Source organism: Lipotes vexillifer, unplaced genomic scaffold (assembly GCF_000442215.2).
Source record: "Lipotes vexillifer unplaced genomic scaffold, Lipotes_vexillifer_v1.1 scaffold853, whole genome shotgun sequence".
NCBI lineage: Eukaryota > Metazoa > Chordata > Mammalia > Artiodactyla > Lipotidae > Lipotes > Lipotes vexillifer.
In genome coordinates this window covers 2,127,593-2,138,797 of record NW_006792734.1, presented here as the reverse complement: position 1 = coordinate 2,138,797, position 11,205 = coordinate 2,127,593, and the positions used below count along the sequence as shown (strand labels likewise).

At 40.4% G+C, this 11,205-nt stretch overlaps 1 protein-coding gene across 1 annotated transcript in view; it reads right to left on the bottom strand.

Moving 5' to 3' along the window:
• The window catches only part of TM4SF19 (transmembrane 4 L six family member 19), a 13,557-nt gene extending 5,221 nt beyond the window's left edge, over nt 1–8,336 (bottom strand). The window contains exons 1-3 of the mRNA XM_007465887.1: nt 8,227–8,336; nt 4,154–4,289; nt 2,595–2,719 (exon numbers count right to left, since the gene is read on the bottom strand). Coding sequence (XP_007465949.1) covers nt 2,595–2,719; nt 4,154–4,289; nt 8,227–8,336 — 371 coding nt within the window. The remainder of the gene's footprint in view (nt 1–2,594; nt 2,720–4,153; nt 4,290–8,226) is intronic.
• Nucleotides 8,337–11,205: the final 2,869 nt, after the last annotated feature.

The window sequence follows — 11,205 nt, the reverse complement described above, 5'->3', positions numbered from 1 at the left end:
CCCCTGCCGCAACTAAGACCCAGTGCAACCAAATAAATAAAATAATGTAAACAAAAAAAGAAGACAAACAATGGTTTTTAAAAATGGGAGAACGATGTGAACAGACACTTCATTTCATCTCGCAAAAGAAAAGCTATATGGATGACAACTAAGAACATGAAAAGACACTCAACATCATTAACATAGGGGAGTGCAAATTAAAACCAAAATAAGATCCTACTACATACCCACTGGAATTGTTACAGTTAAAAAGTTGGACTAGGGGCTTCCCTGGTGGCGCAGTGGTTGAGAGGCCGCCTGCCGATGCAGGGGACACGGGTTCGTGCCCCGGTCTGGGAAGATCCCACATGGCGCGGAGCAGCTAGGCCCATGAGCCATGGCCACTGGGCCTGTGCGTCCAGAGCCTGTGCTCCGCAACGGGAGAGGCCACACAGTGAGATGCCCGCGTACCGCAAAAAAAAAAAAAAAAGTTGGACTATACCAAGTGTTGGTGAGGATGTGGAGCTAGAACTCTCATAGATATGTGGTGAGAATGCAAATGGTACAGCCACTTTTGAAATAAGCTTGGCAGTTTCTTAAATCGTCACTTACCAAATGATCAAGTAATTCCACTTCTATATATTTATCCAAGAGACAAGAAAACACATGCCCACACAAAGACTAGTACTTGAATGTCCATAGGAGCTTTATTCATAACAACTAAAAATTAGAAACATGGAAACAACCTAAGTGTCCACCAACAGATGAATGAATGAAAAAAATATATATATATATATGTGTGCAATGGAATATTATTCAGCCATTAAAAGAATGAAGTTCTGTTACATGCTGCAATATGAATGAAGAGCAAAAACATTATGCTAAATGAAATAAGCTAGACACAAAAGAACAAGTAGGTATGATTCTACTTATATGAAATATCCAGAATAGGCAAATTCATAGAGACAGAAAGTAGATTAGAGGTTACTAGGGACTGAGGGGAAGGGGGAATGGGGAGTCATTGTTTAATGTTTACAGAGTTTCTGTTTGCGGGTAATGAAAAAGTTTTGGAAACAGGTAATGATAATATATAGTTACACAACACAACATTGTGAATGTAATTAATGCCACTGAGTTGTACACTTTAATATGGTTAAAATAACAAGCTTTAAGTTATATATATTTTACCACCATAAAAAATCAATTAAAAATGAGAAATACAAAAAAAGTGAGAAATAACTCAAATGTTCATCAATAGGTGAATAGATAAACTGTGGTATATCCATACAATTAGTACTACTACTAGGCAATAAAAAACAATAAACTACTGATACACGAAACAACATGGATGAATCTCAAAATCATGCTAAATGAAAGAAGCCAGAAACAAAAGACTACTCACTGTATGATTCTGTTTATATGAAATTATAAACACTAGAAAAGGCAGAACTAGTGACAGGAAGCAGATCAGTGGTTGCCAGGGGCTGAGAATAGAAGAGGGGATTAATACACGTACATAAGGAAACTTTTTGAGGTGATAAAAATGTTCTATATCTAGATTCTTATGAATATACAACTATATATATATTGACAAAACTCATCAAACTACTCGTAAAATTGGTGAATTTTATTATATTTTAATTATATATCAATAAAATTGATTACAAATTAAAATGTCATGTCTAGATAGGTTGTAAAATGCCTCCTTCACACTTTTACTTATAGCCGTTTCTCCCTTTTAAATTTTCACTGATCTGTGAACTTTTTTTTTTTAATATGAATTAGAATAGGACTAGTAATATTTGGGTACACTCATGTCAATGTGGACCTGAAAAAAGTCAGTACCATGACATCCCCAAGAAGTGGTTTGTTGCCACTTTGCAATTCAGTCACATGTCTGGCTCAGCTTAAGGCTCCTCACGCTCCCTTCCTAACACACAGCTTTGCCCATAACCAGAAAATATGTATAGATCAAAGCCTCCACCCCAATCTCTCTTTTACATATATACATACACCTACATATATAATGAAATATTTCAGAGTTAAAGAATTAAGCATAATGTATATAATATATTTGCTCTTGCTAGTTGTGTGGAATAATTGAACAACACCTATGTAAACACAACTGGTTTACAAAATAGATCCTTACCACTAATACTATTGAAGCCCCAGGTGTGTCCTCTCTATCATCTTCCTGTACTCCTTCCTGGGAACGACTATCCTAAATTTTGATTTTATCATACATTTTTAAAAACGGTTTTACAATTTATGAACTTAATTAAGAAAAAAACAAACTTGATTAGCCTATAGGTTTGTTTTTTTTTTGTCCAGACTTCAGCTTATATAGAGACTCGTGTTAGACACAGCACTGAGCAGGCCATTTGGTTGGGGCAGGAAAGGGGGTGCTCTTGTCCTGCCCGCCCATACCCCCATTCCCCAGCCTCCTCAGCCCTTGGTGACATTTGCTTCCCTAATCTCAGAGCCCAAACTCATCTCAGCTGCTCCTCCCAGCAGGGAACTTTCTGATGCAATTGCTAATATTTTAGTGGGATGAGTTGCCTTCACCGTGTGCCCTCTCCACAGGGTATTTGCTCTCTAAGCCATGTTTCTCAAACGGTGAATAAAATAACTCATCCCTGATGAAAGGAAGTTCGGGTCTCTGTGGAGGGGGGCACATGCTGGAGGAGTTGGGGGTAGGATACGGAGGAACAGTGGCCCTTACTCCAAGGATACAAGGGGCCTGGAGGGAAGAGGGGGCACCAGGAATCAGGAGGGATGGTCTGTCCCTTCCCCTGCCCCCTCCCCCAGGGGCCCACCACAGAGACCTCTTTTCCTGAAGTGTCCTCCAAGCCGGGATGGTACTGGCTGCTTCCTCCACAGGTCCTCAGGGTGAGGAGCCTGCTCCGCTGTCAGCGGGCAGGGCATCTGTATGATAACAACCCACCCAAACAGTTTGTGATGCAGCCTCCCTCCCCAGACCTTCCTGCCATTGAGAGCTGCGCTCTCAGTGTGTGTCCAGGGTGTTAGCAAGTAACGACTTTAATCCACATGCCTCTCAGATGACTGACATTTTGTCAGGGGCCCAAGAAAGGACTGGTGTGTGGTTGGACATTGAGGCACACTCTAGACCACCAGCTGGAAGAACCTTTTGTTCAGGAATGCCTTCAGCCTCCTTTGAATCATTCCACCTATGAGTAAGGCCTGTCTAGACAATAGATCACCAACATGAACCTCCCCACCCCGACAATCTCTTCTTTGGAAATTTTTCTTATCAGGAAAGTTTCAGAAGGGAAGCTAAAAGATATGAACGTGCAGAGGGAAAACTAAGTTGAGCATGGCCTTTGGGATGAGTGGGATTTAGAGAATCCTGGCTGTCCTACTAATCTGCTAAAAGCACTTGCTGTGCTGCTGCATCTAGGAGGGCTGTGGCTCAGTTGGAGTTTCACTTCCTTCCCTTGATTTGTTCGCCTAGAAATCACAACATTCTGAGAAATGCTTCCACAACTGTGAGCCAGGAGATTAGCAAAGAGTTTGGCTAATTTGATATCTGAAGAGACAAACAGGATCATAAGGTAAAACCTTACAACCAGGCTTTAGGGGGGGCCCTGTTCTAACCTGAGATCCTGGCTGGGTGAACAAATCATTACCTAGATGTCTGGGCAACAGTTTAAGTGATCAGCTGAGTCATATAGAGGAAGAGACTTTAAATTCGGTGTGTCTCTCAACCTAACTCATCACCTAGCCAGACTTTAATCATTCTTTCACCAGTCAAATATTTATTGTGACCACCATCTGCCAGGCACTATTCACTCTGGTGAACCAGAGACAGACTCTTCTCTTGAGGAACTTAAAGTCTGGTGGGGATACTAACCAGGCAATGAGCAAGTGTAGCGCAGAAGCAAGGCAGAGTCTCCTGGAAGGAGTGTTGTATGAGCTAAAACTTGACAACGAGGCATTAGACGGGCAAAGTTGGGAAGGGAAAAGTATTCTAAGTATGTGTAAAGGCCTGAAGTTGATAGACTGAGGCAAAGAGATGTTAAACAAATTGCCTGAAGTCACACAGCTGCTCAGCGGTTGAGCCAGATCTCCTTTGAGTTGGAAGTTTGTGCTCTTAACTGCTAGACCAAACTATTCCCTGGCCATCCCCTCACTGGACCCTTCCATTTCTGCTTACCTGCATCCGATGGCAAGAATTAGGATGGGAGAGAAAGAACCTGGCGAAGGGCTCCGTGTTCAGAGTGGGTCTGAACTCCTGTGGCCTCAGCTGGAACTCCTGCAGGTTTGGACTGGAGGCTCCTCTTTCAGGACTCCTACAGAGGGCCAGAGAGGCGCTATTTATATGTGGAAGTCACTCAGGCGTGTGCGTGCGTGTGTGTGTGTGTGTGTGTGTGTGTGTGTGTGTGGGCATGCATGCCCGCACACCGCTGCCCACAGGCCTGCAACAAAGGAGCTTTCCTCTTCCTGAAGAGCCCTCTCCTGATGACCCACCCTCTACTCATTTTCATGTGACCCTAAGAAAGGAACAAGGAGGCATGGCCTCGTGAGCTAAAATGCCTTAATGAGTCAGAGGATGCACCCATGAGAAATACCTTATCCTCCTTTCTTTCCCAGAAGCAGCAACACTTTTTCACACACTCCCGGCCCGTATCTGTTTCACTCACTGCAGAGTTTGGGATCCTTGGAAAAACAGCACCAAGCAGGGCGGCCATCATTTTTTCCTTATCACCTTCCTTATTTTGCTTAGCTGTGGTTCCTTTAATAGCTTTCTAACTTTTTTTTTCAAGCTCTAGGCCACCATCATCTGTACCACCATTTTAATGATACTGATATGAGAGTGTCTGCTGTTAGATAAGCCATTGAGTTGGGAACAGAAATACCTTCTAAAATCTGAGTGATATCTGGCATTCTGTCATCAAACCATTCTAACTGCCTAACTATGAAATGTTCTAACAGACACTGCAAATAAAACCCTTTTTGCTAAGCTGAGAAGAAAAAAAAGAGAGGACTAACCCAGGAGAGGCATCTAGCATCTTATTTAATTCTCAAAATAAACTTGTGAGGTAGGCATTATTTTACAAATGAGAAACCAAGGCGCAGATTATTATTACTGAGGCTCAGTGAACTACCCAAGTTCACATAGCTAATAGGTATTTGTAGCAGAAATTGAGACCCAGGTCTCTTAGGTGCCAAAGCACCATAGTACTGCCTCCAAGCAGATAGTTGGAATCTGGGCTGGGAAAAAAAATATCTCAAGCATCAATATGTGGGGCTGTATAGAGAGTAGAGTTAGATGACATAGGATCATTTTCCTTCAACCTCACTCACTGTTACTCTGAGCAAGTCAAATTTCTCTGGGCTATAATCTCTTTACCTGCATGATGAAGCTAACCTAGTATTTATTTTACTTGCTTTAGGTCTGTTGTAAGGATCTAATGAGATAGTTTGTAAATGTGTTTTATAAGGTGAATAAATGTTTCTTCTTAATATAAAGCTTGTGAGCCCTCGCCTAGTATCCTCTATCAAAATTCAATTCCCTGGGGAGATACAGGAATTCAATTGGGCTCTAAATGATTCCCTTTTATGATGAAAATGGAAACTGGATCCTATTTTTTTTTTGAATTTCATTTTATTTTTTATACAGCAGGTTCTTATTAGTCACCCATTTTATACACATCAGTGTATACCTGTCAATCCCAATCTCCCAATTCGTCACACCACCACCACCCCTCCTGCCACTTTCCCCCCTTGGTGTCCATACGTTTGTTCTCTACATCTGTGTCTCTATTTCTGCCCTGAAAACCAGTTCATCTGTACCATTTTTCTAGGTTCCACATATATGCGTTAATATACGATATTTGTTTTTCTCTTTCTGACTTACTTCACACTGTATGGCAGTCTCTAGATCCATCCACGTCTCAACAAATGACCCATTTCGTTCCTTTTTATGACTAATATTCCATTGTATATATGTACCACATCTTTATCCATTCGTCTGTCGATGGGCATTTAGGTAGCTTCCATAACCTGGCTATTGTACATAGTGCTGCAATGAACATTGGGGTGCGTGTGTCTTTTTGAATTACGGTTTTCTCTGGGTATATGCCCAGTAGTGGGTCATATGGTAATTCTATTTTTAGTTTTTTAAGGAACCTCCATACTGTTCTCCATAGTGGCTGTATCAATTTACATTCCCACCAACAGTGCAAGAGGGCTCCCTTTTCTCCACACTCTCTCCAGCATTTGTTGTTTGTAGATTTTCTGATGATGCCCATTCTAACTGGTGTGAGGTAATACCTCATTGTACTGGATCCTATTTTATGAACTTTTCAATAGTGGTTTACCAGCTTTTGTGTCAGGCACACATACATCTGCATACGTAGAAATTTCACACATAGAAAGCAGCTCACATACAGTTTAAAAGAATATTAATAACATAATTATTCCTTATATATATGCATCAAGGGTTTTCTCAGTATTGTTTGCATCATTAATAAAATCTCTGTGCACAGAGATGATGTGTGCTACTCCATCCAGTGCATGAATTAATTCATTAATCAAGTGATCCCTGAATTCCTACCACGTTCTAAGTTCTATGCTAGATTCTGAGTCTACAGAGCAGAATAAGATACAGCAGCCTCTACCCTCAAGGATCTCACAGTTGTGGGGAAGAGGCATATAAATAGCATAGGTAAATAAAAATGCAGTGGGAAGTGGGTAAAGATTTTTTTAAACAGGACACAAAAAGCAGGGACCATAAAGAAAAAGATTGATAAATGGAACTTAAAATCAAGAACCACTCTTCATCAAAAGACATTAAGAGAGTGAAAAAGCAAACTATAGACAGGAGAAAACATTCATAACACATATATCTGACAAGCGTCACATGCCTGGAATTATGAAGAATGCCTACAAACCAGTGAAGAAGACAAAGAACCAGTAAAAACTGGGCAAAACAACTTGAGCAGGCACTTCTCAGATGGCCAATAATTATACGAAAAGCTCTAGCTCATCATGAAAATGCAAATTAAAACCACAGTGAGATACTACCAAACACATAACCAAATGGCTTAAATTAAAAATGTTGATGAGAATGTAAAGCAATTGGAACATTGCTGGTGGGAGTGTAAATTAGTAGGACCCCTTTGGTTAAATGTTTGGCAATATCATTTACCAAAATTAAATATTCACCTACCCTATGACCCAGCAATTCCAATCTGAGGTATAACCCAGCAAAGGAAAATGATGGAATTTGGCTTTAACACCTTAAAGTGCCAAACTTAGTTGGGGCTGGTGAGGACAACTTTAAGTCCTTGTTCCTTAGGGTAAATTTGTGACAATTAATTCAATGATTAATCTGATGAACAAGAGCCTTCTTTTAGAAACTATATGCTTGCAATAAAGTTTTACTAAGTAAGGCCAGCTTAGGTCAAATTCTTCATTCCCCTGTGGTAAGCCCTCTATGGCCACAGAGGCCTGGTCACTGCCATGAAAGAACTAAACATTACCTTCTTACAGATATGTTAATAATATCAGAATTTGGCTCTATTGGGGACACAGCTACTAGTTATCACTTGGTGATATTTCTAGGGGAAAGTGAATGGGAGTCTAGGGTGGGCCAAATTAAGAATGGGACCTGGGTGGGAAAACAATTTGCCTAATGCCATAAAAGGCTTCCCATGGCCGAAAGGCTTACGAAAACAGGATAGACAGATGTCCCATTCTGGGGGATATTGAGAGGTTTGGAGGTGGGATTTGAGCAAGGAATAGAGGAAGTTGAGAAAATCGAATTCACTGGTAGAGGGAAAGGGAAAAGATAATGACAATCAGGCCAGGATTTCCCAAATAAGAGTGACAGACTAATCAGCTTCCTCGTGGGTGGGCTTCAACTTTGACTGACAGCTGACTAAACACGAGTGCACATTTTCCTCAATTGGAGAGAGAAAAAAAGGAAGATAAGTGATGTTGAAAGAGTTGCCATTTATACCAGTCCACTGAAGAGGAAGTTTGGGATTTTTTCCTTTTCTTCATTAGTATAAAAATATTACGAACTTCAACCCACTCAAGTTAGGCTTCCATCTCCAACATCACATTGAAACCGTTCTTGGCCTCCAATGCTTTCTTGTGTCTAATGAACACTTGGCCCCTAGGAAGAATTAGATAGTTGGCCACTAGATGCTTTTTGAACATTCTCACTCTTGGCTCCCTTGACAACCCACTCTGGTGTTTCTTCTCCCTCACTGGCCTCACCTCCTAGACGGGGCCTCTTTCTGTTGGTGATCTCCAGGCCTGGGTTCTGGGCTCTCTTCTTTAACTTTCTCCTGAGTGACCTCATTCTTTCTCATGGCACTGAACTCCATCTACAGCGCTGATGATTTCTCAAATCTCTAAGTCCAGTTCACCTCTCTTCCTAGCTTCAGAATCACGTGTCCAACTTGCTATACTACACCTGCACTTGGAAATGCTGCAATTAACACATCCAAAATGATTTCTATCCCACCAAATCTGCTTGATCCCCCATTCCTGCCTCAGGAGTGATACTACTACCTATCCATTGCATGAAACTTGAGTCATTCTTGATTTCTCCTTCCCTCATTGCCCCCCATCTAATCCAACAGTTAAGTCTTTAAATTTCTACCTTAAAATGCATCTCTAATCTGTATATTCCTTCCCAGTTCCATTGCCATGACGCTGGTCCAGGCAATTTCCGTTTTGTACCCTGATCATTGCAATAGTCTCTACTCTTGCTCTTTTGCAATCCACCCTCCACACAATAATGGCTTCTTGTTATACTCTATATGAACTCCTTACTGGGCCTAATAAGGTGTTATATGATCTGGCTTTTACACATTTTATGCCACTCCCTTTGCTCACTACATGCAAGACACACTGGCCTTCTCTCAATACCTCGGATACATCAAAAACTTTCCTGCTCCACAGCCTTTGCATTTGTTGTTCTCCTTGGAAATTTTCCTCCTACCCAGTATGGGCCACCTTCTTTTCATCCTTCAGGTATCAGCCTAAATGTTAACTCCCCAACATCCTATTTAAAGCAGAATTCTCTACTGGCTCCTTTTCCAGTTTTGTTCATAGTGTTTGAATCAAATCTATATTTTTTAATTTGTTTACTATCTGTATTCCTAACTAAAAAGAAAGTTCTTTGAGGGCAGGGGCTGTGTCTGTTTTGCTCATCATGGTCTCTCATAACTCCTGGTTTTTCTCCCATTAATTTAGTAATTACTTTTTTTCCTTCACTTGTTTAAGCTGAGTCCTTAGTCATTAGTTACTGCTGATCTGAAAGACTAGACTCTGCTTGAACTGCCAATATGTCAAATACAGAATCTTACTTTCCTTACAAGGCTAGCTAACCCAGTGATTTCATGAATAGTTCAACCAACATTTATAGAGCATTTATCATGAACATTCAACGTTAACTAAGAGCAGAGAAGAAGCTAACAAACATTACCCTTGACAACCGGACTATGAACTAACCTTTGTCAATAAATACTACAGTGTGTGCTAAACATGAGAATATGAGAGCAAGCAAACCTGAATTGTATTAACAAAAGTAGTATCCAGAGTCTTACCTCACAAAAACAATAATGCAAGAAAACTAATACTGAAAAGTTTTTGATTTTATTTCCAAGATCAAATATTACAACAGGACATTTACATGTATTTATAAAAAAATGCAGCAGTTGAATTTATAGATCAGAGGTTTCCTTGAGTTTGGTCCCTCTCTCAGCACAGTGAGCTGATGTCTTCAAAAGACTTCCCTCCCTCCCCAACCCCAAATGTCCCACCGCCCCCCTCCCCAATTCAAGTTGCAATATCAATATAAAGCAACTGGGTACAACACAGCAAGAATATTCACAATTTGGTACAGCCAAAACCAGAGGATCACCAACTGAGAGAAAGATCCTCATTTTAGAAATTATTTACCTATAGACTATGTGTATCTATAGATATATCACACCCAGTTATCTAAGATTTCCCTGGTTTTAGAGCAAGTGGAAGTTCCATTGAGTCTTAGCCAGCAGTTACAGCTCTGCTTTATCTAACGGCTTGTTTCTCTCCTCCTACAAGTTTAGATTTTCTATGGCCTCCATATGTCTTCAAATTTAAGGCTTTCCCTAGCACCTTTATTATCACTTACTAGAAATACAGGAGGGTCTCTAGTGTGTCTTGAACAAAAAAATTTAGTGGATGATCCAGTTGCCCCTTTCTCACAGGTCCCAAAGCCTTCTTCCCACTCTTGAGAAGAACTGCAGAAACAAATGATATCTCCTAGCACCACGGGATTAAAGCCCAGAAAACTGAGAACTATACATATGTGCATTTTAGGGAACACTTGCCAGAAACATTACAATAGAAGCACTGTCTCTGTCCATTATCTTCTTGGATTCAATAACAAAGTTACACTACAGATTAAATTTAGAGCCTGTCCTGCATTAAGAATGCAAATCTCACTAAGACCACCACTTTATCCAGAATAAGGTGAGTACACAAACATCCCAGGGAATTTCTAAACACTGTGAGAAACTGCTTGAGAACACTAAAGCAAATACCCTAAGTTGACTTCACTCAAGCCCCTGACCCACCCCCATCCCTATCCCCAAATTTCATTCCTTGGTTAAACTTCTCTGAATAAGATGGGAAATGAGGTTTGGAAAATGACATGGAAAATGTTTAAAAAACACAGTTAGTGAAGACATGCCAGAATTGGACATCCCAGATGATTCAGAACGCATTGTTCAAACTAAATTCATACAAAGCATGCACAGAAGCCTACAAACACTCCTGAGTGTTTCCATGGAACAATCAATACCTACTTTGTTTCTTAAAGGGTTTAAAAAAAAAAAAAAAGACATCAGATTCTTAGAAGTTGTTAACAATCAAAGGGAAAACCATTCTAGAAAGAAAGATTCTTAAGAGTGAATAAAATTATGTCTAAAATTCACGCCAAAGCTTGGCTGGAAGCCCCTCAGAGTCTAAGTACTGTGTTAGCATCAACTGGTACTCATTTCTCTACATTTAAGACTAGAGGATTATCTCATAGCTTTACTGTCTGTTTCCCAGCAAGTTTTAAATACCCTTTCCAAACCGAAGTGACAAACCTAAGAAAGTAACAAGGCCCAAGTCCCCCAACAGGTAAGATAAACAGCCCCTACAAACTTCCTACTCATTAACTGAAAAGTGGAGGTTACATACTCCTTTCATTCTAATTAG